The 24,568-nt window shown below is 52.5% G+C and overlaps 3 protein-coding genes across 3 annotated transcripts in view; 1 reads left to right on the forward strand and 2 right to left on the reverse strand.

The window, feature by feature from the left end:
• The window catches only part of dpr3 (defective proboscis extension response 3), a 72,749-nt gene extending 68,111 nt beyond the window's left edge, over nt 1–4,638 (reverse strand). Inside the window, exon 1 of the mRNA XM_033380054.1 lies at nt 4,580–4,638. The gene's annotated coding sequence lies outside the window, so the exon portion shown is untranslated. The remainder of the gene's footprint in view (nt 1–4,579) is intronic.
• A 13,693-nt stretch (nt 4,639–18,331) lies between these two features.
• Pkg21D (Protein kinase, cGMP-dependent at 21D) lies at nt 18,332–22,550 on the forward strand. Its single transcript, XM_001356918.4, has 5 exons — nt 18,332–18,665; nt 20,104–20,486; nt 20,551–22,005; nt 22,074–22,259; nt 22,328–22,550. Exons 1-5 carry the CDS (start codon nt 18,528–18,530, stop codon nt 22,488–22,490), a joined length of 2,325 nt encoding a protein of 774 aa, XP_001356954.3. The 5' UTR covers nt 18,332–18,527; the 3' UTR covers nt 22,491–22,550.
• Nucleotides 22,513–24,396, reverse strand: LOC4817546 (xylulose kinase). The gene has a single exon (XM_001356919.4). The coding sequence runs from the start codon at nt 24,264–24,266 to the stop codon at nt 22,542–22,544; it is 1,725 nt and encodes a 574-aa protein (XP_001356955.3). The 5' UTR covers nt 24,267–24,396; the 3' UTR covers nt 22,513–22,541.
• Between the last annotated feature and the right edge of the window lie 172 nt (nt 24,397–24,568).

The following is a 24,568-nucleotide window of genomic DNA, read 5'->3' on the forward strand; positions in this document are numbered from 1 at the left end:
TTCGGCTCTGGCTTTCAGCCACTGCCGCGTCATCATGGGCCAGACAGGGTGTTACCTTAAACCGTCCATTTTACACACAACAAATAAACAAAACAGCACGCACTACTGGCACTGCCACAACCACTACCACACCAAGTGCGACCAAACACTGTAACAAAATTTGCCTGCAAATTCCACCATTTTTGCAGCACTGTTGAGGGTTGACAGTGCTGCCCATGGGCGGGGAGTTCAAATGGTTTCAGTTATCAGTTATCATATCAGTTATCGCCGATTTACGTGACTCTATACGATGCATGAAACCCCAGCTTGGAGGCAAAGAGTTTCACCGCAGGAATTCCCTTTCATCTTGGGCGCCAACCCAGGGGGAGGTTTTAATTTGTGCAACCTTTTGCACAAATTGTTGATGGGGAACGCAGTTTTTAATATGTTTTAAGTAATTCGTGCACATTTGCGAATTTTTATCGCGGCCACAAAAGTTTGTCCTTTGTTCTTTCTGACATGACAGCGGGCGACGCTCTGGCTGCCGGATGATGGAGGTGCTCCTCCCCTGGCTCCTGTTGGCGAGGTTGTAATGATGACTTTATGACTTTATTTACGTGCAATAAAGGAAACATTTGGCTTTTGCCGCGAGCATTGTGACCTGGGGTTTGCATCCGGCCACTACTTCCGAATATAAATGCGATTTTCAAGTTAATTTATTCGCCTCTCTGCTTTTTCATTTTCATTTCCATTGCCGTTCCCCAACAAAAAGAGCCGGAGTAGGCTGAATTTAAATGTGTTCTTAGTTTCGGGCTCGAATATGTTAAATACTCGGCCCCAGCTGGCTCTCTACCTTTGCCAGGGAACGGGACCAGGGACCAGGGACAGTCCTGGCCTTGCCGAGTGTGTGGGCGTACCGAGTGCTGGGCCATGTTAACATGTGCTTGCGCCTGACGCATGTCTTCCTCAAGTTTCTGCACAAAATTTGCATTTCAATGATTAAAGTGTTAAAATGTTTGGTCGACACATGCGGACACAGGACACGCAGGACACACAGGACACGCAGGACACAGCTTTCCAAAGACAAAAGAAGTAGCCGCAAAATAGTCTCCTAATGGCTTTATAAAAGGGGGAATATCTCAAGTCAGATGCGATTTTAATATTCTTTCACACTATGGAAAAATGCCTGAGAATGCCGTCTTGGCGGGTGGAGTGGAAAGAATTCAACTTAAAGATACAAACTTTGGGTTAAACTTTTTCATATTTAAATGGGAAAATGGGAAAATGATCTTGTATCGATGGTGGTGGCGTGTGTGCCCCTGCCGATCCTTCTGCCCAAATGACATTTGTCGAAAGCATCTCTGACAGCGAAAAAGTTTGAACAGAATTCGTGTCTCCTGTCCATTCCATTCTGGACTCTAGCATCTAGATTCCAGTGCCGTGGCCAATTAGATAAATCACTCCGACTAACCGGTGAGTGGGGGGGCAGGCAGCAGCCCAAATTGCTGCTCCATTTGCATGATAAGCAGGGGGGGGCGTGGCCAGATAAAAAGGTGGAACAAGAGCTCGTGTGGTGCTGGTGCTGGCGCTGGCGTTGGTGGGTCGCCTGTTTAATTGAATCGGAGTGCGTGCAAATTAGGGAAATGTTGAAATTTTACGCTGTTCGAGGGAAACGGGCTAACGCCTAAAACGGGGCAGCCTAGCCACGCCCCACTGGCAGACGCAGCATCACTTGACGACACTTGCAGCAGCAGGGCGGCCATTGCGGTGTTGCTGCTGCTGCTGCATGTGGAACGTCAGCCGCAGTGCGTGAAATGCATTTAAAATTTTCTGTTGCATACTTGTCGCCGTCAAATTACAGCGCGTCGAGTGTGGCACGCTTTGTGCATCCATAGCAGAGCGTGTGGCAAGTGAGAGAGAGAGAGAGAGAGACGGGTGCCAGTGTGCCAGTAAGTGCCGTGCCAGTGTGTGCACATGTGTTTCTGAAATGCGCTTTAAGCACGCATTAGAGACAATGCCAGACAGCAGCAGCAGCAGCAGCAACGGATTGGATTGCTCGATGCTCTGGCACAAGAGATTTTTCCGGGAATTGCACAGATTAACCGGTACGTACACAAAAGATGTAATGTAAGTACAATGCTAGCACACAATTGATATGCACAGCCAGAGCCACACACATATAAATATGTACATACATCTATGCACACACGTGTGTAATACCCATTATGCGAGACGCTCTGAGCAGAAGAGCTTCCCAGTGTTCTACGGGTATGCCTGTGCCTGTGTGTGTGTGTGTGTGTGTGAGTGTGTTCTCTAAAACCCTTTTGTTTGTTTAAGCTCCGGAAACAACAAAACAGAAAGCAAACAAGACGACAGCCGACAGACGGGGGCTCTGCTGGGTTTTAGTTTACCGATGAGGCTTTTACGGGCTTAACATATTAATTAAACCTGAAGTGGAAACACGAAACCCGACAGGGTCAACTTTAAATTAAGTTTTAATCTGTTGCTCATATTTAAACAGGAGTCACCATCCAGCATCCAGCATTCAGCATTCAGCAGTGTCAGCCAGCATTTCCGTGTCTGCCTGAGTGATGATTGTTCCGGCCTACACCCACACCCACACCCACCCAAGTGCTTATCGGTGTAGGCATTCCAGCAGCTCTAATTGAAATTGGTCATTTCGGAGGCAGCGGAGACTGACGCGTGACAAACGGCCGACGACAGGCGACAAGATGCCACAGATCATTCGGGGGGCTCGAGTCTCTCGGGCCTAAACAATGGTATAAAAGAGTCGATAAATGTTGGAGCAGTCCTGGGAGCACCTGTTGATGGTGCAGCGATCGGAAAGTAAACCCCTCCGCTGGGATTCCCATCGTGTCCAGCGTGCGGATAACGAAATCACATAACTCTGGGCTGATGCCACACACGTGACTCGTGGTTGCAGGTGCCACCGGATGGATGGAGGCCCCGTCTCGCTGGCAGATTGACAGCTTAATAAATTAAAATGCATTAAGTGGCTGGCGTAGATTTGCGGCAGCCATAAATCTTTCACCCCACCACCCCACCACCCCACACCCCACTGCCGACGTCAGACTCCAACTCCGCTGCCAGCTTGCAGCCTCCGAATCCGTATACGCCTCAGCGACGAACGGTTGAAGAGACAGGGCTGGGAGCAGGGCTGGGAGCTGGGCTGGCTTTGGGCTTAAATATTATATTGTAATTCAAATATTTATGGCCATCAGCGTAAATAAAACTGTCTACTAAACATGGCCTGGAGCGGAGCCAGAGCGGCGGGGAGCAGGGGCTTCGTGATGTATGTGGCTCCAGGTGAGCCGCCGCCACCTGTCACTGCCTTGTGCCTTGTGCCTTCTGCTGCCCCAGCTGCTGCTGGCCCCCGTAAGCTCGCAAGGCAACAAATTCTCACGCACCCAGCCATTGACACGGCGCTGCTAAGCTGTTGAAGGGAGGCCATGGGCCACAGGCGAGGCACCTGGCAAATGGGGCATGGCAGAGGGTCGACTATGGGTTACTCAGCTCCCGGACAGAGGCAGACAGGGCGCAACCCAGGGTAAGAAATCAAAAAGCATGCAAAGTAGATGCATATTTGTCAAAGGGGCTGCCTGGGGGGTGGGGCAATGGGGCAGCCGAAATGGTTGATAGTGTGTGCGGATAATGGAATGGATTTCAGCCCGGATTCAGCAGCCAAACAGCAGTATGAATACCCCGAAAAAAGAACACACAATCAGAATCGCCGAGAAGCGAGCAATAAATAAACATCCTCCCGCCAGATGCGGGACCTGGAGTGGGGGCAGGGAAAGATGCGGGAAAGCGGGGATGTGGGGCAGGGAGGCAGTGAAAGAGAGAAACCCAGTGGCCGGGAATCGTCCACCAATCATAATAATCATGAGCATTCCCATTCGGGAGGATTCCCGGAGCATGCTGGACACAGGACAGACCCTTGCAGACCTACTAGGACTTCATGCCGCATCTCTAGCCCCCTCTGTGGGTGTGTGAGCTCGCTTCAATAAATTGTCCGTTATCATTTTCATGTTTTCGCATTGACAACGGTCGTGGGGGGGGGGGGGGGGGGGGGGCTTATGCTGCCCCCGGGTCGTCGGGGCGTATGAGCAACGTCAACTTTGGATCGAAAAGCGGCTTGCAAGATGCGTAGGCATCGTGCGATTCCCAGGACAAAGGCGGGACGCGCCGGGACCGGGCTGAGCCTAATTTGCCGGAAATAAATGTGCAGCGATGTGTGCGGACTTAGGAAGCCAAGGTTCGCGTCTAGCCTGCCCTGGAACGAGAGCTGAGGACTCTCCTGCACGCAATGCGGCAACCCTGATGCCCATGCCCCATGCCCCATGCCCCATGCATCACTCGGAGATGGAGTGCCGCTTATTATTGAAGCGGCAGGAAATTCGAAACTTGTCGGCAGTTGGCGGAAGCCCCCAAAGGAAGGCTGCGGAAGGAAGGCTGGCGAAGTGCTCGCGGCAAATCGAATTCCGTTCGATTGCATTTACCAGCGAAAAGGGGCAAAGAACGGGGCACGGGACAGGACATCCTTGAGTAGATTGGATGAATGTTAAAGTTAAAAACTCACATGAATCCAGATCCAGTAGAAGGTTATCCGACGAGTGGACAGCCGAATGGATCAAAGCATTCACACGGAAAGACCTGCAAAAGAAATACATCTAGATGAAATGAAGACTCTTTTAAGGGGAAAAGTTTTATGGAACTCAATACATATTTAAAGCAACTGTATACCCGCTCCCCCCGATAGAGATACAGATATAAAGCACAGTAAAACGATACTTCCAATCCGCAGTGCCCCATAAAGACCGATTACAAAGGAACTTAAAAGGCGAATGGTGTTTCCCTCCAGACGAGACGATTCCTGAGGTCTGGAGCTCGTTAAATTTCACGGCAGGGCCATTAGTGGAAAGTCCTGGAGCAGGACCGGAGCTTAAAGACGAAGCTTCTGACAGCTCAAGGGAAGGAGGCGCGAGGAGGTTCCTCAATAAGTTTTATGGACAGCGTTTCTCGTTTACTGAAAACTCCGCCATTGTGCCATCGATAGTTCCAGTGACAGCAGCAGCAGCAGCAGCAGCCCTTTACAGCTGCTGATGGAAGCCATTAGTGGAGCTTGGCCAGATTTCCGGCTGAGGCATGGCGCCCCCTCGTCGTCGTCATCAATTGTTTCGCCGGTGCCGTCGCTTGTCGGCAATCAATCAGAGACTCCACGCCCCCTGGCCCACTGGCTCCCTGGCTCTTTGCATAATTAAAAAAGTATGCGTTATGTCGTTTACCTGGCGTTTATTTTTGGAGGAGACGAAGCCTATGCTGGCGCCTGGTGGGGGTGGATCCCTGACAGGGAATTTAAATTACAAAGGTATCCGAATGCCGCCCGATGCCGCTGAGTAAGCAATACCCAACACCTGACACCGCCCTGGATCTGGATCTGGCTCTGGCTCTGGCTTCGGGATTTGCTGCTGCTGCTGTTGTGGCTGTTGTCGAGAGGCAAATTCAATTAAGTTGATGAAACGACAATTGCGAAGAGCAAGGCGCGGGCGGAGGGGCGGGGCTTTGGACGTGGCTATAAAATCACATTCAGGATGAATCAGGACGCGTCTCTCTCCCACTCTCTCGCTTGCTGCGATGTCCGTCATCGAGGATTCCATTTGAATATGTCGTCTGTCAATTAAGAGCCATCATAGGAGGAGGGAGGAGGGAGGAGGGAATGCCAATGCCCGCACAGAGGCAACTCAATTACGAGCATCGATGGACATAACGAGCGTTGGATGGACACGTGTAGTCAGGTTATTATTATTACCCCCAGCATGCAGCATGCAGCATGCAGCATGCACCATTTAATTCCATTCAATTGGACTCGGAACTCGAAGATTGCATCAGCAATTGAGTTTTCTGTGGCATGCCCGCATCCGCCTCCTCCTTTGGCCCCTCCTCCCCCAGCTAATTGCAGTGCCAGATCGAATTCGCATCATTTGCAAATTGAATAAGTGAATGATTTGCCACGACACTTGTCAGCCAGCTGCCCCTCTGCCCCTTCTCTTTGACTGCAACATGGGGCAATTAGTCAATCGGCAAAAGGCAACCCAGCGACTCCCATTGAGAGAAAACAAAGTTCTCGCGGGACCAAAACCCAATTAAACAAACAAAAATGGAGACCATGAGTGCATGGAGATGCCTCCCTGGGGGCGGTGGTGGGGGGGGAGGGTGCTGCTTGCAACACCAGTAATTAGTGCACTCTTCGGGGCGCAATCTGGCGCTCACTTGACCGTGTTCCTCGTCCTTCATTCGCGTTCTGGGACCGTCCATGCTTTGTTCATCTGAATCTCTCTTTCTCCTCCTTTTCTGGGGGCTTTTCTCAAGTGCGTTTCGTCTCGGGCCTCGGGTTTGGGCCTGGGCCTGGGCCTCGGCCTGCTTTGGCGCCTTTGTTGATTCTTTTAAATTTCGCCTTTCAATTATTTTATGCAAATAAGCAAACGGAGCGCAGATTATGCCAGCTTGACAGGATTCCCCCCTCGTCCGCCCGTCCCCCGTCCATCCGTCCATCCATCTCGGGCTCTCTTTTTATCCGCAACGAAAAGAGTCAAAAGAAATCCGCGAATGAATTGCTGGCCATTGTTGTTGTGGGTTCTCATCGCATCTCCTCCTTGCCCCTTCCCTCCCCTCCCCACCGCTTGTCTTTGGTTTTCGTTCTGCTCGGTTCCGCCGGACCCTCGGCGCGTAATCAACTTAAGTCGGATTTTTGGTCAAATGGGTTTGTTCATTTCGAGTGTTTTCGAAAAACTTCAAAAAAATAAAGCGATTTTCCCTCAAATGTTTGCCTGTTTCCCTTTTGCTTAATTGGTGGTCCTCGGGGGAGCAGTTTTCCAGCTCCCCAAAAAGCAGAGAAAACTCCGCCTGATCCTTAAGGGAGGCCTAATCGGGTCTGCGGACAGCCAAAGGGGTTGATCGGAGGAGGAGTTTCGTCGATTGATTCCTACGCTTGTCGTTTCCCCACCTTGAAACGCCTCCACCTCTATTTACTTCCATTAATTCATGGCACGGTTCCCATTTCGTTTTAAACACCATCTTCTAATCGCTGGGGACCTATTTAATAGGCCGCTAATTAATTAATACCCAATCATGTCTAATATCTGGCCCTGATATGTCTCCAAGGAATTTATGAAATATTTAAACGCTTTTTGCCGCCCGCTCAATTTTGAATTATCATCGCCCATCGGAGGTTTTTCGATGTCACAGCCAGTGGCATGTCCGCCGAGACCTTCGCAGGAAGTGTCCCCACTAGGTGAAGGGGAGGGGGGGGGGGGGTTCTGCCCCTCCACGTCCCTTCCGTGCGGAGAAGAGAAAGGAAAATAATTGAGATGTCGGCAGAAATGTAAGTGGACTTTTATTGACTGTTTTGCTGCTTGGCTGGTATGAATGGATGGAGGGACAAGGTCCTCTGCCTGTCCTGCCTTTCTCTCTCTGTGTTCTCTTATCCTTTCACACACACACACACACACACACACATGGATGTAGTGGCGGCTGGTATGGGATTGCTCTGCGATATCTCATTCGTGCCACAACAAATGGCGTGCATCGCTTTTGTCTACCGATTGGGGAAGGTGAAAAGTGTGCTGCAGGAAAATCAATAGATTGACTCTGACTGAGACTCTGACCCTGTCCCTGCCCCTCCTCCTTCCCTTTGTACTCGTTCTGATTGGGTTAGTGGCTTGGCCTGGCTCTTTAAGATTGCCCTACACGTACACACATTTTATGCTAATAACACAACCAACAAAAGCAACTGAAAGTCGGAGGGAATCTGAGGCCAGGCATTGCCATTTTACCTGCCATGTCGATGGCGGCCATTCTCCCTCTCCCTGTCCCTGCCCCTGTAGCCCGTGTATCCCGTGTATTCCGTGTATCCCGTGCATCCCCCATCCCTTTAATGCCCGCCCCAAGTGTCCTTAAGCGTCGTCGAGTGGCATTTTGGTGCCGGAGTTGAAGAGATTGTGTTGCGGTTAAATTGCGTCAAACATATTTGACATTTTATTATAACAACGCAATATCGCATGATATTACCCCCTCCTACCCCTCCACCCCTCCACACACACGTGCACATGCCCCTGGAAACCCCCCTCTGAACCCCTCCGATGACTTGAAGTGTTTTTCATTAACTGCTGCTTATGAATATTAAATTAAAACTCCCTTTGCCTTTGGCATTCCCTTTCCAGGAAACCAGAGACCAGGAAAACAAGGAACCTGGAACCGGGAAGAGCACAGAAATCCGCTTAGGACCCCGCTCGGGCCCTCGCAACAGAGACAATGATGCCTAAGACGTAGCATATTAAAAGAGCTTTCGAAATTGAATTTTGCGCCAGACCGGAATAAAGCTATTTGGATGTCGAGACGCGAATTCAATTGCAACTTTAAGGGGGGCTCAGAGCGTGCCCCATCATGGCGTGCCCCTCCATTAGGAGCGGGATGCAGCTCATGAATTTCAAATGAAATTAAAAACGTGTTCTCTAAAAATAATAATAGAAAGTGAACAAGCGGCAGTAGCAAAAGAAGCCAGAGAAACCGTAAGGCCAACACAGAGGAGAGAAAACTGTTGCAAGTGAAGGTTGTTGCATCCACAGCTAGTTGGGGCAACTTCCTCTACGTAGAACACGGCGAACACGGAGAACACGGAAAGAGTGCGATGGATGGGCGGAGCGCAGCTCCTGTCTGCCAAACGGATTATTCCAAGGCACGCCAGGACTTACTGATGTAAGCTCCGGCTGTTTCCATGTTTCCCTGTTACTTGGGCTGTTGCTCCGGCCCCCTCCCGCTCCCCCCCCTCCTGTTGTCCATAATTAAGTCGCAGCAAATAGTTAGTCGGACAATTCGGAGTGCCAGATGGCAGCTGGCAGAACATGTAAGGACATCGGACAGGAGGAGAGAGAGAGCTGCAGGCAGCTATGCATCTGTCAACGAAGGATACCCATTAGGAGAATGGAGATGGAGATGGAGAGATGCGGGCGTGAGAAATTGATATAGCCGCCAATCACGAACCTCCGCAGCTCCATTAGAGCTGAGAGCTCACACTCTCATCTCTAGAATTAAATCAATGGAGGTCCATATGTGCATATGTTAGGAGACTCCGTGCCTTGAATGATCGCTGGGTTGGCACTTCAGGCGATAGAAAGACAATATGAATAGTACTGCCCATACCCCACGATTTTTGTAGGGTGGAGTCTGGAGTCTCGTCTCCCGTTTGCAATCAAAAGAGACTTCACTGCAGTTGAGACTGTACTTCCCTTTAGTGCCTTCTCTCTGGAGTCCTTTGGGAATCGAACTCTTCTTGAAAACCAATCAAAGATGATGCTGTAACTGGTTTCTCTCTCACGCTACCATCCGCAGAGTGCACACACACTCATTTGATGCCACAAATTGAGTGCTCCCCTGCTCTGCCGCACCCCACCCCCCGACCCTCAAGCCCGCCCACCTTCTGTCTTGAGGCAACTTTTCGGTTACTTGGAAATTCAATTTTACGCCGTATGCGCAAATCACGATTAAAATCTTGTGCGTGTGCATACTTTTGTGGCTGGAAATGTTGCGAGGCCGCTTTCCGCAGGGTAGAGGGAGGGAGAGGAAGTGGGGATGGGGATGGGGAGGAGGCTGTGCAGTTGCTCCTCCCCTTGGAGAGGGGGGAAGGGGCCCACGCACAACTATGAAAATGTGTTTTGAAATTGCGAAACAATTTGTTGACCATAATTGAACTTTGTCGTCGTTCCTCATTTTCATATCCCCCCCCCCCCCCACCCCTTCGTTTCCGTTCATTGTCGTAAAGAAAAGTTTTGGATCGTCGTAAAAGTTTTTCTTGGCGCGCAGCCTGTGGCGAATGGCCGCATCCACGGACGCCATTTGTTGATTTCTCCCTCTCTCCCTGCCTCCCTCCCTCCCTCCCTCTCTCTCTCTATGGGTGTGTGTGTGGCTAGGCTAATTTACAGAGCCTCCTCGTCAGTGCCCATGCAAATGCAGAACTACAAACAATGCAAAACGCTGCCATCTTGCCTGGCTTGTTGCATGCCACGCCGCATTCCACTCGAATGTTTATTTGGGATTTTAGCATAATTGTCGCCACACGCATGAATATTTCAGCAGTGGCAGTGGCAAATCCTGTAGCCCCAAGGAGTAAAAACCAAATCCAACTCAATGCCAATTCCATAATCCCTCTCGCTCGAAAGTTTGCCCAGTGCCCCCCGACGGCTGCCACAATGCAAAACGCTGATAATTGGCCAGAGGGGGCAGCCCCGGGATCACAGGAGGGGCGTGAAAATCTGCCTGTGGCACGCACAACTTTGCTCCTCCTTCGGTGGCGGCTGTGCAGTCGGTTGGAAAATGCATTCACTCCTCGAACACACACAGAGATGTTTGGTCCTTAGAGTACCTCGTTGTCACTGGCACAAAAGTTGGCCAAGAGAGCCTTTGCTTGGAAGATTAAGGGGGGGGGTCTTTCCCCTAATGGATTCCCAGGGACTGGTTGATCACGTCTCATTAAGATGATTACCCATCGACCACTGTCCAGGGGGGTGCCCTGGCCTGGCCCATCTATTTGTCGGGCATAATTAGCCGCAAAGTACAGCTATTTGTGGAATATTGCACCATCGTCATCGGCATCATCATTTGGCCTGGCAAAGTTCTTCTTTATTGAGACATTTCCCATCGCATTGCCCCCCCCCCGCCCCACTTCCATGCCGCATTCCCGTTCTGTGGCGTCGCTGTGGCTGCTCACATGCGGAGGCCGGACTTTGAGGGCTGCCACTCAAAACGCTCGATCGCCGCACAATGCAACCACCAGCTACAGCAGGAGGACAATGCCAGCCATGGGGGCGGGGGGGCGGGGCAGGGGCAGCAGGAGGGGCAACTATTACAAAGGCATTGCTGACGCGCTCTTGCCCCCAGGAGTAGCAGCTGTAGGGCTGCACCCCGGTGTGGCATTGTGCCCGGGGTGTGTGTGTGTGTGTGTGTGTGAAAAATACCACAATTTCAATTTCAAAGTATCCTTTTAGTCAAGAGGAAATGACATTTACGCGCTTTGTTGTGGTTTGCTCATGCATAAAACATTTTTAGTTTATATTTTTTATGTTTCTGTGACGCACTTGATGCTGATACTTCTGCTGCTGCTGCTGCTGCTGCTGCTGTTGCAAGGTGGGCGTGGTATGTTTGTTCAAACGACAAACTCCTCTCGGACCACAGAGCAAGGCGCCGGGCGACGTCGTCGATGCAGCTTCAAAAGTATTCTTAAAGAAGGGGAAATATATTTATGAGAATTAAATTCTGCTTCGCTCACGGACCACACAATGGCTGGAGCACTGGCCTTGGGCCAGTGGGCGGTGGGGGGTGGGCGGTGGGCGGCAAGAGTGGGAGGGACTCCTTCCGCCGCTGCTTTCTAGCGGAGAACAACACAAACTTTTCGAATGGAAATGCGGAGTCCGAAAAGCTGAAGCCAGGCGAAGCGCCAGCTGGCGATTGTTTTAAATATTTCGGGCAAACAGGTTAAACTTTAAATAAAAAAAAAAACCAAAAAAACCGGCAAAAGCGGAAATGCCAGAGGGTGGTGGTGGGTGGGTGGTCCTCGGGTTGGCGACACACAATTGCCAACAATGAGTGCAAAAATCAATGCTTCAACTGCTTCAGGGGCTTCGGTCCCGCCTCCGTCTCCGCCTCCGTCTCTGGCTCCGTTGGTGGCTCTGCCAAAGCGCTTCCTGCTTCCTCCAGGAGCTGTGAGAACAGGACTCTATGAGAGCGCATCCAGGACATTTGTTGAATATCAACAGGAAATGCAGTGAATAAACACGTCGAGTTTTCGAGTTGTCGATTCATCGACGCAACGAGTAACGGCAGCGAGGCATAGTGTGTGTGTGTGTGCCCTCCCTCCCCCCCGCAATCTCCTGCCATTGTGTCCCCCAAACAGGATACAGGATGCAGGATGAACTAGCGGGCGGCTGCACTCTCGCATGCATTCAATTCCATTCGAGCCACCCAGATTCAATTCTATGCGAGTGATGCCACCAACCACCAACCATCTACCATCTACCACCTACCATCGCTTTCGATTTGAGTGGAGCCGGATGTCTCCTCCGGGCAATGGCCAGCAAATAATGCCAAATGCATTTCCAATGACTGAGCAGTAGCAGCAGGAATGGCTTTGTTTCGACTACTAGATACCCCTGGGATGCTGTTTATGAAGGCTCAAGGGCTTTCGGATTCGAAATGATATTTAAATGCTGCTAAAATGAAGAATTTGAATAGAGAATAGAATTCTGAGCAATAAAAGCTATGCAAAATATGGATAAAAGGAATGTCGGGTTTCCCCAGCCCTCTATTTATTGAAAGCAAATCCTCATAGTAGTGCAGCCTTATGTAAATCCCTTTAAATGCTTGCTATTTGCACTGCCCACTGTAGATGAACCGCACTGATAACCGCATACATATGTACATATGTACATATGTATGTGCATACATATTTCCACGCACTGCAGCGGCCGTTCTTTCGTCTTTCTCTACAGCCTTCTTCGTTTCGTTTCGTTTCGCTTCGTTTCGACAGCTATAGCCTTTAGTCGTTCTCTCGCGATCTCCCTCTGTATCAGTCGTTCGTGCTCGGCTTAGCAGCAGCCCCGATCTGCTTTGAAGCTCTTATTCTATCACCCACTCTCTCTCTCTCGTAAGATTTTCTGCATACGGGACGAGCATGTTTGAACATGTTTTGCACAGAAAATGCAGCGAATAAACACGAGCATTCTGTGTGTTCCGCATTAAATGAATTATTGATAAATAATTTTATAGATTAATATATGTAAATTAAAAGGCTTCGAAACAATGCAGCACTGCAGTCTGGAATATGTACAGGGCATATGGGCAACTTTAATATTCCGAATTTTTTGTTCCAACTTCAAACGCGAATAAAATGCATCAAACTATGAAAAAATTAAAAAAAAATTTAATGAGGGAATAAAGTTTAAAGTTTTAACTTTTCAGAGAGGTTTATATAATAATGATTTTATTTTAAATACAATTAAACAAAAAAAAAAGCTCAAAATGTTTACAGCACATATGTATGTACATAGTACATACTCTACCTCAATGACTCACGAATATACCCTTTGTTTGCTGCACAGCTTCCGAGGGTAGAGAAAAACAACAATCGCCGTGCGGCGCACACAAATTTGCATTGCAGCTCGTTGCTCGTCGCTCGTTGCTCGTTGCCGTTGCTTTCGTTGCGTAATTGCATTCATCAAAAAAGCGAACGGCAAATGGCATTCATGAGACCGGCAATCAAATTAAAGTCCAGGCTAAAATGTTTTCCAATTTCCAGGTTTTCAGGTGGAAAGTCAGAGCAGCCAGAGCCGTGCCTCTTGTGCAACATGCAATCAAAGTCAGGTCTCATTCTCCTCACCCTTACTGCCCCCCCGCCACCCCGCCCCCCTCGACGTGCGGCACCTCTCACCATAAGCCATCATATTTTTGTCCATCGTCCGTCCATCAGCCGCCCATCAGTCAGTCAGTCAGTCGGTCAGTCAATCATTTGAATCGTTTTCGTTTACGTTTCGTTCTCGTTTTCGATTCCAATCAATTTGTTTGGCATTTTTGGCTGCCTCTCCCGCTCCCCCGCTCCCCCTCTCCCCCTCATTCTGTGGGTCCGGGGAAACGCTTTTTGTTTGCTTCTATCGATTTGCGACCCCCCAACCCGCCGCCGCTCTGTCTCGCAGCAGAAACAAAAAGCTGAAACCGACAAAAAACTTTGTCCGACGCTGCTTGTTGCATTTTTAAATAAAAGGCTGGCTGACGCCTCCCCCCCACCCCCTCCTAGTGGGGGGTCCAGCAGAGGAAGGACAGTATAGGGTACACTTCCTGTCGGACACAAATCCATCTCTGTCTCCGGCTCCGGCTCTAATGAACGTGTTTCGTGGGCAGAGCATTCCCCATTCGTTGGGCCGCACACAAAGGAAAAACAATTTCCCCAATTACTGCTGAAATATTTCCATTTCATTGTATTTTTGTTTCAAATTCGGTTTCCCTCGGTGCTCCAACCGACACGTGTTTGGGCCCCAAAAGCATTTCCCGTTCAAATTCGTTTGGTTGAATTCATTTATGAATTTTTGAGGATTGGGCAAAAACTAATCTGCCTATAAATAGGCCGAGAGTGGACTATTGGACTATGTGTGGTGTTCTCTATGCAAGGACATTTGACAGGTGCCAATTGAATTTTTGGGAGTTTTCTAGTGCACATTGTGCAATATTCCAAAAACTACAGGGGGGCTCCTGGAAAAAGAGCTTCCTTTAAACAACAATTATCATCCTTAATACCGAAATTCTATATCCCTTCTAGAAGACATCTTCTTTGGGAGTGAGGCCACCATTTCATCGTGGAATCATGCCTCTCAATCGATCCTTGAGTCCCTTCCTGCGACAGCAGTAGCGGCTTGTGGCCTCTACTTTGATCGGGGCTTTCTCAATTATCATTTGTGCAGTACAGAGTGTCCTCGCAGAAGGTCCTCTGGATGGACAGGTATTGTTCGAGAGGCTGTGGCCACACGGTGGACAGGACACTGGAAAACTGTACGCTAATTGACACTTGGTCGAGGTCTGAACCCCTGATAAGATGGGGGGACGGCATGGGGCATGGAATGAAAGGACTGTGGATAGGGAAAAAGTTTTCATTTTCGTTTCGTTTCCTCTTTTTTTTTTTTTCCTTTTATTCCCTGGCAGGCGTTATGTTCAGCTGCAAATATCATTTTGTGGGCGGGGAACTGCAGGCGAAGGAGGCGTGGCTGGGACTGCGTTCATTGAGAACAAAATGTGAAAGTTTTTAATTGACTTTTTCAATTACAGTTTAATTTTGTTGTAAGAAATGTTGGGCACTGCCAATTGAAGTTTTCCCAAGCCGGGCGCATGGCCAAAAGGCCAAAAGAAGGAGGCACGGAGAGGGGGGTAGTGGGGTAGGGGGCAGAGATGCGGGGCCCACTCTCCCGGCTAATCTATCATTGTCCGCCGATGAATATGTGTGTAACGAGAGTGTGTGTTTGCAATTTGCAAAACTTCAGAAACACGCACAGGCGGCGGCATGAGCATCATCAACTTCTTGCCCCAGCCCACCCACACCCCCCTACCCACCCGTGGCCTGCCCCTTTCAGGCACTCGGAAAATCTAAATTTATCTGCAACATAAAGGAAACGGCAGACCGAACCAGGAAATACCCTTGAGGATCACAATCATTCGTAGGGCAAGGCCTCTCAGCTGATCAGGGCAGAGGTCTTCCCTCGAACCACAATACCCTCTGCAAAAGGGTACACCATTTCAGTGCTCTTTTCTTGGACATCATCAGCAAAAAGGCTAAGAAAGCACACGCCAACTCTGCATCAAGAGGGAAATGTGGGGCGGGGGAGGGGGTGGGCCGGGGCCCGAGGCAGATTGCATCTTGGAAACACATTCCCTTCAAGCACTTTTTATTATGACCAAAAAGCTGGGAAAACTGGGGGAAAAGTGAAAAAGTTTTTCGCCCCAGCAAAAAGTTCCATTTGGGTCCGTCCTTTCCACATAAGATTCCGGCATTACTGCCCCCGGAGATGTGTGACAGGTACGAAGATTGCTCCAAAGAGTGCATAGCGGATGAGGCCCCAGAAATCAGCCGAAAATTAGCCACCAACGGCAGCACTGTCCATGGAATAATTCCGCTGGCACACGGACATGATGCATTGTCTGTTACGAGTACTCGTATTAGGGGCGGGGGAGGGGCATGGTTGGGTTTTTTGTGTGCCAAAGCAAACATGTTACATTTATCTTTCTCGGGGATAAAGCAGACAAAAAGCGAACAAAACACAACAAAAGGGTAGGGGTGTGTGTGTGAAAGTAGTCGACCTGGGCGTACCTCTAAGCAGCAGAGCCACCAAAAAGGGCGCGTGATCAGGGATACCCCCCACAGGCCCTGCTTAGAGGGTAGCAAAAGGGCAATAACAGAGATACGAATGCGAGCAGAAACCAAACAAAGGCCCCCGAAATGAATGGAGCCCTTAGCCATGGCGGCCGGGGCCAAGCCAAATTCGGATATATAATGGGAGTGGGAGGATCCACCTGGTCACCACCGTTGGCCAATGTCCGCTGTCCTCTCGAATTAATCCCCAGCGTACACTTTCGCACGGAGTCGAACCGAACGACGGATGTAGATCCGAGTGGGCGGACCAGGGGAGGGGGGGGGGCTCCATTTTAATTGAATAACTACACGAACGAAATGTTATGTTGTGTTGATAAGATGATAAGATACGAGAGGCCCCAAGGGAAGGGTCGGGTCGGGTCGGGCAGGGGCCGCGTATGTCCTCACAAATCACAACGGAAATGAATGGCAAGGGGGCTGGTAATACCCTGGCTTTGAAGGTAACAGCCTACTGCAGGAATCCTTGGTGGCATTGTCTCGACTATTCTTGTATATCTCCTGAAAATTGGGTTTGTGCAGGGGCTCTTTGCTCGTTGATACTATCGCCATGCCATGGCCCAAAGCCAACCCAAAGCCCCCCATTTACATACATATGTGCTCGGTGAGAACCCGCTCATAACCCTAGATTGCCACTTGATTTGTTCTTTCTTTTTATGCGCTCCCATCGCATTTGTCCTGGCTTTGCCCCACAGCTCCATGGCATGCTTTTTTTTTATGGCCCGTCACCGGATTCCGTGACACTTCTGGCTGTGGCATTGGCATGCCTTTGACAGACGGCACAAGGAATGGCATTCTGTCTCCTAGCTCCTGGCTCCTGGGCTCCTCGACTCAGGACTGTGATGGCTCCTGGCATTCGTAATCACCGCCGTGAAATCTGTGACATGCGATATTTATTATGCAAATATTGGCAGGCCACAAATCCTGTTAGCCTGATTGTCTTTTTCTGTGCCTCTGCCCCTCAGACCCCGTCCCGGGTGATTGGCTAATCCTTGTACTACAACCCCAGCCCCCCCTCCCTCTAGGGCGGCACTTCTGATGGAAGTAGTTCATTTATTTTAATTTTCTTTTCCCGTCAAAGACTTTCAGTTTGTGCATTTAATGCGCGACAAACTCTGTGGAGCCCCGTCTTAAAATTAGCGTCCATTAATTAGTTGTCTCTGCCGGATTGACGTTCCACTCATGGCCTCCACTCTCTGCTCTCTGCTCTGTGGTCGTCTGTGGCTGCATCCTATGGGGTCATTCGAGAGGAAGAACTCCGCTGCTCCCCTGCAGATAATTTCCGGCGCTTGTCAAAGTTTTGAGGCAGTCTCCTGGCCTCACCTCTGCTCTGACAGGCTCTGGCATTAATTTATCTTCCACTCCACTCCACTCCACTCTACTCTCTCGGCATTGCTTGGGTTTGGCTTTAATAGATCATTTGCTGCATCATTGCGCATATGCCGCATGTGTCCCGCTGTCCGGGGCTAATCCTTTTGCTACCACAGCTGGCTGTCACGTTGCCCGCGTGAATCGTTGTCGCATTTTTGCCGCACGCACGCACACTGCTCCACCCAGGGCCACACACAGATACACAGATACATCACTGTCTGTTGCTGCTGCTGCTGCTCCTCCTCCTCCTCCTCCTCCATTAAATGTGGGCCACCGACAAGCGGAAGCCGCTGATGCCACTGCCGATGCTTCTCCGGGGCTTTCCTTTGCCACTGACTCTGCCAATGCCATTGCCGTCAGCGAAATCAGAGTAGTGCCCGTGTCCGCATCCGTGTCCTTAGCGTCCTTGCTGTGGCATGCTGGCGTTTTATTTTGCCAGCTTTTAGCGCATCCAGCGCTTGATAGTTGGGTCGGCCACTGGCTCTGGCTCTGGCTCTGGCTCTGGCACTATAATGCTATTATGGCGGCATAAAGCAACTTTATTCCACACTGGTTTACGCTGTGGAGAAACAAAGCAACACGACCAGAAAATCTCGCAGGCAGACGGTGGCTTTTCCTCTGGCCAGCTTTCGCTTTCATATCTGGTGGCTGTCATTTTCCATTTTCATTTTAATTTTTACTCAGCTCCGTGCCGCGTGAATGTCGCGTTAGCTGTCATCATCAAATTACGCTCGGCTTTTGTGCGGCGGTCCAAGGTATGTTTGGGCGCAGGTAGGCCACTGCCCACTCGATCGGAGATGCCTTACCTTCCGGTGAATGTACCCTTGCCTTGGCAGACGGCGAGGGGCAGCCTCAGACATAAGCCCAAATTCCAAAGCGCAAGCCTTTTCCCTCATTCTCTGGGATCTAGCTCTTCCGCTAGGCAACGCGCTCTCTCTCTATTTCTCTATCTCTCTTGGGCCGTTCTCTTATTTCGGAAATCACGTATACGCCGCGTTGATCGCCGCTAGCCGCCAGTCGCTGGCCGAAAGCGGGCCCGTAAGCAAACGATTTAAAGCGAGCCGAACCTCTGAACGGAACGGAACGTAACGGAAGAGTAGAGCACGCCGTCTGAATGGGATACCCCCTGGAAGAAGCACCTCCACACAGACAGAGACCTCTGACTAACCTTGTTCCAAATTCGAATCGCTGCTGACCCATGGCCCGGCCAATGGACGATCGGGAGCGCGAGGCGATTGTCCAGAGCCTGCACAAGGACGTGCTGTCCCTCAAGGAGATGGTGCGCAATCGAGAGAGCGAGCTGGTCAAGCTGCACCGGGAAATCCACAAGCTGAAGGTAAGAGAGTCGCGTAGTCATCGAGCCATCCAGCCATCCAGTCATCCATCGTCGACTGTCGCCTTTGGCATCGCGTTTGTTTGGTTTTGGGCCCTGTGTTTGTTCTGTTTCGTCTGATAAGAGGCGGGAGGAAGGGCGGGCGGGCGGGTCTGGCGGCTAGCGACAAACAATTGTGGTGGTCCGCTCGGTCTGTTTTTCGGACTAATTTCGAATTCGCTTTGTGTATCGCAGAGATACAAAAGTATCTGCAAATACGCTCACCCTCCTATCAATTGCGTCGCACATTGTTGTTATCTTTGATAGAGCAGATACTAGAGGAGGAGCAGCAGCAGAAGCAGCAACAGCAGCACCAGTAGTCTGCCGAGATATCAGATACACCCCAAGCCAAAACCCTACCCCACATGGCCGCATGGCAGTGGCAATGGTATCTGCCAGATACACTCGCACTCGGTTCTCGGTTCTCGTTTAGTGCTTAGTACTTAGTGCTTAGTGCCTTATAAATTTGTACTTGAACCTCTTGATTCTCCATCCCCATCCCCATCCCGTTCCCATCCGCATCTCTTCCGCTCGGATCTCTATTTGAATTGTAAAGCAGATTTATTGAGCCAAGTGATTAGCACTTCTGGGCGAGATTTTCTAGAGACTGGCAGCGCGACTTTGATTTGTAAAGATTCGAGATTCGAGTCTCGAGATAGCGGATAGCACATCTCTCAGTCGCAACAAAAGCCAAAGAGAATTGAATTAAGTCTCGCACAGCGGACTCTTTCGGTCCGCTCTCGAGTCGGGCAGCGCCGCGCCGCTAATTGCCGGATCACCTCCAGCAGAGCAGCCTCCTCAGAGCACCAAATCTTGGGTTTGCTTTGGGCAAACAAACACATGGACGGAGGGCAGCACGCGCGCTTTCGGCTCGAAAAAGAGAATCCAGAGCTGTGGCGAAGAGCGTTTTTCAAATGCTAATTTCTATGCAAATAATTTTGGGAAACAATGCCCGGGGTGGGGGGGAGGGAGGAGGAAGCCAGGGCTTATCTTGTTTGGCCTGCGCCGAGGTGGAACCGGGCCTGGAGCCAGAGGCGCCTCGGACCTGGGCTTTATCTGTGGCCGCTTTTGTTTTTGGGTCACTGATTTCGGAGTGGAAGTTTTGCATTCTATTTGCGGACCATGATAAGGACAACACGCACCCACCCATCACGCACCCACTTGTGGCCCAGTTCTCCTCATCTCTGCATTCGTCATGGGGCACTGTCGATTCGAAGCACGTGAATGCCGGCGCACTCAGACACTCGGAGACGAGTCGCCTAATTGGGTTCCTGGGGAGAAGGGGGGACTAGGCATCGAGCATCACGCGTTGGCCATTGATTGGCCACTCAATTGCCTCGGAATGGAAATGGGAATTGATTAGGCAACACTTTCCAATTGTCGCCTCTTTGTGTCCCTCCAGAGCGTGCTCCAGCAGACCACCAACCATCTGAATGTGACCAGGAATGAGCGAAACGAGCGGCTGCAGCACTCCCCGACCAAGACGAAGCTCTACTCCCTGCCCGAGCAGTGCGGCGAGGTGACCAGCAGCCATGCGAATCCGCACCTCTGCACCTCCTGTGGCATGGTGCTGCCCAGCAGCCCAGAGTTTGCCATGGAGGCACTCTCTCTGGGGCCACCCACAGGCAAAACCACAGACACAACGGCAACGACAGCAGCGCCTGAGATGCGGCCCAAGCCCTTGCCGGCGGCCATCAAGAAGCAGGGAGTGTCCGCCGAGAGCTGCGTCCAATCCATGCAGCAGTCGTACAGCGCCCCGATTCCCAAATACGAAAAGGATTTCAGGTGGGTCCCAGATACAGATTCAGCCACGGATCGTAGCTCACTCTTCTACTGTTCTTTCCTCCAGCGCTAAGCAGCAGATCAAAGACGCCATCATGGACAACGACTTCCTCAAGAACATAGACGCCTCGCAGGTGCGCGAGCTGGTGGACTCGATGTACTCCAAGAGCATAGCGGCCGGGGAGTTTGTCATTCGCGAGGGCGAGGCGGGGGCCCACCTGTACGTGTCCGCCGCCGGGGAGTTTGCGGTGATGCAGAACGGCAAGGTGCTGGACAAGATGGGGCCGGGCAAGGCCTTCGGGGAGCTGGCGATCCTCTACAACTGCACGCGCACCGCCTCCATCCGCGTGTTGAGCGAATCTCGGGTGTGGGTGCTGGACCGCCGCGTCTTCCAGCAGATCATGATGCGCACGGGCCTGCAGCGGATCGAGAACAGTGTCAACTTCCTGCGATCGGTGCCGCTGTTGCGGAATCTCAGCGAGGAGCTGCTGGCCAAGATCGCCGACGTGCTCGAGCTGGAATTCTACGCCGCTGGGACGTACATCATCCGGCAGGGCACCGCCGGCGACAGCTTCTTCCTGATCTCGCAGGGCAACGTGCGGGTGACCCAGAAGCTGACGCCCAACGCGCTGGAGGAGACGGAGCTGCGCACCCTCTCGCGCGGCGACTACTTCGGCGAACAGGCACTCATCAACGAGGACAAGCGCACGGCGAACATTATAGCCCTTCCGCCGGGCGTGGAGTGCCTCTCCCTGGACACGGACTCCTTCAAGCGGCTGATCGGGGACCTGTGCGAGCTGAAGGAGAAGGACTACGGGGACGAGAGCCGCATGCTGGCCATGAAGGCGGCCGCCCACAGCCACGAGGTGCTCGGCGCGCAGGCGCAGGCGCAGCAGCACCAGCAGGAGTTCCCCGACCTGAGGCTCACGGATCTCGAGGTGGTCAGCACCCTGGGCATCGGGGGCTTCGGGCGCGTGGAGCTGGTCAAGGCGCACCACCAGGGCCGCGTGGACACCTTCGCCCTGAAGTGCCTGAAGAAGCGGCACATCGTGGACACCAAGCAGGAGGAGCACATCTTCAGCGAGCGCACCATCATGCTCAGCTCCCACTGTCCCTTCATCTGTCGCCTGCACCGCACCTTCCGCGACGAGAAGTACGTCTACATGCTGCTGGAGGCCTGCATGGGCGGCGAGATCTGGACCATGCTGCGGGACCGCGGCTCCTTCGAGGACAACGCCGCCCAGTTCATCATCGGCTGTGTGCTGCAGGCCTTCGAGTACCTGCACGCCCGCGGCATCATCTACCGGGATCTCAAGCCCGAGAACCTGATGCTGGACGAGCGCGGCTACGTGAAGCTGGTGGACTTTGGCTTCGCCAAGCACATAGGCACCAGCGCCAAGACGTGGACCTTCTGCGGCACGCCCGAGTACGTGGCGCCCGAGATCATCCTCAACAAGGGCCACGATCGCGCCGTCGACTACTGGGCCCTGGGCATCCTGATCCACGAGCTGTTGAACGGAACGTACGTACGGGGACAGGGATCTCGTTTATTCTGGGCATAGCCTCAACCTTTTCTTTGTCCTCCATCAGGCCGCCGTTCAGTGCCTCGGATCCCATGCAGACGTACAACCTCATCCTCAAGGGCATCGACATGATCGACTTCCCCAAGCACATCTCCCGCTGGGCCGTGCAGCTGATCAAGCGCCTCTGCCGCGACGTTCCCTCGGAGCGACTGGGCTACCAGACGGGCGGCATACAGGACATCAAGAAGCACAAGTAAATGACCCAACGGAATGTCCAACGAGCATTAGATGTACTAATATGTGGCGCCTTGTTTCCTCTAGGTGGTTCCTGGGCTTCGACTGGGATGGGCTGGCCAGCCAGCTGCTGATTCCCCCCTTCGTGCGGCCCATCGCCCATGCCACGGACGTGCGCTACTTCGATCGCTTCCCCTGCGACCCCGTCGAGCCGCCGGACGAGCTCTCCGGCTGGGATGCCGACTTCTAGCCCACACTTTGTTGACCCTTGGACCCTCAATTGCAATAAAAACCTTAGATATCACGTCAAGACCATGTGGCTGTCGTGGATGCTGGTGCTGGCCGCCAGCAGCTGGCACATGTTCATGCAGCGGACGATTAGGGGGGCGTAGACCTCCGCGCAGCCGGGACGGGGACTGGCCACGAGGTTCAGGTCCTTGGGCAGCTTGCTGAAGAACTCCCCGAAGCTCTGATGGGGCGTCTGGCTTTTGAGGCAGCGGCGACAGCTGCAGGTGGCCTCGCGGTGCTCGTAGAAGGCGTAGCGGGCGCGGTAGGCGCAGCCGAGGAGGCAGGGCCCGGGACCGAGCTTCTCGTAGACGGGGGCATTGAAGACGTCGGCCACGATCTGGAGGATACCGCGGTGCTTCGAGTCGGGGCCCGCCACGACGACCGTGGTGTTGGGTCCGAACTGGAAGCCCAGGTCCTGCGCAACGGCGCGGTGATGCATCAGCTGGCCCTCGATGAGGGCGCGGGCTTCCGTCTCGGGACGCTCGAACTGCTGGACGCCGTGCAGAGCCTCCTGCGACGTGGGGTTCAGATTGGAGCTCCACCGCAGCGTGCCCTTGGCGTCGGGAATGAACTCCCTGTCGGGGAAGTGCATGGCCAGGTGGCCGTCGTTGCCCATCGGCGTTGCGTCGAGCATCGCGTTGAAGCGCTCCCAGTCGCCGTCGGCCAGCTGCTCGCAGAAGGCCTGCCTGATCTCCGAGCCGTTGCGGAAGAACAGCAGGCCCATGTACTCGTTGGGAATGGTGGGGTGGCACAGCACCAGGCCCTCGTCCATCTTGCGGTGCACCTTGCCCAGGTGCACCATCAGGCCGTCGCCGATGTCCATCGTGAGCACGAGCAAGTCCTTCTCCAGCAGCATGCCCACGAACCGGGAGTGGGCGATGCCGATGGCCGGCACCACCATGCAGTCGGGCCGGAAGTTCCAGCGCTTCACGTAGTAGTCGGCCACGCGTCCCTGGAGGCGCGACGGGTCGATGGGCTTCATCAGGCGCCTGGCCAGGTCCGGCGCGCACGCCGCCAGGCACTTCTCTGACCACTCCCGGTTCTGGATGTCCAGCAGGTTCATGCCGGACCCATCGCAGAGGTCGATGGAGCCCACGCCGCCCACCAGCAGCGAGGAGAGGAAGCTGCTCACCAGCGAAATCCGCGACGTGCGCTCGTAGTGCTCCGGACACTGCTGATAGACCTTGCGGATCTGGGGCCCGGTGCACCGGGCATAGGCCCGCGACCCCGTGATGGCCGCCATGTCGTTGGAGCCGCCCACTTCCTGCTGCATCTCGAAGGCCTGCGCGCTCGCCGAGCCGTCCAGCCAGACGGGCGTGCGCGTCAGCTCGAAGGCGTTGGCGTTGAGCTGCTCGTGGAGCCGCAGGATCGCATTCAGGTTGCACAGACGCCGCAGTCCGATGTCCGACCAGAAGACGCACCCGTGCTGCTGCGCCGCTCCCGCGATGGCCGCCACCGAGTGCAGGTCCGCCCCCTGCGCGCTCAGGCAGTTCAGCAGCATGTCCAGCGCCTTCACCCACATCACGGGATTGGCGAGGCCCTCGTCGGGGTGGGTATCGGTGAGGATTCCACCCGAGGTCTCGAACTCCGGCAGATCCAAGTCGTAGTTTACGGTGGCCGTGTGCTGGACCTTCATTTCAGAGTCCACAATCACGGCCCTCAGCCGCAGGGTCCCCAGCTGGAGGCCCAGGTAGGTGTTGCCGCTGTAGTCCGTCGCCCGTTTTCCTCGATGACACATTTTCCATCGATGGATGGGGTAGGGTTGAAATAAAACTGAGAATTTCGAATAGGAATTAAATAAATTAAAAGATCTGACGATACGTCACCTTGGACCTTGGTTTTAGGATTATTACTGTTTTCCTCCCGCCAAAAATGATATGCTTCGATCAGCTGTTTTTTGTTGTCAATAGTGGTGGTAGTTGCGGAGATAGAGGGCTCGAAACGAATGCCCCTTTTTACCACCACTAGGCCCCTAATCATCACACAATCACGCAGTCCTAGTGTAAACAGGACAGGCTTTAAAATACCAGCCTGCGAAAT

The sequence above is a fragment of the Drosophila pseudoobscura genome, chromosome 4 (genome assembly GCF_009870125.1).
Source record: "Drosophila pseudoobscura strain MV-25-SWS-2005 chromosome 4, UCI_Dpse_MV25, whole genome shotgun sequence".
Taxonomy (NCBI): Eukaryota; Metazoa; Arthropoda; class Insecta; order Diptera; family Drosophilidae; genus Drosophila; species Drosophila pseudoobscura.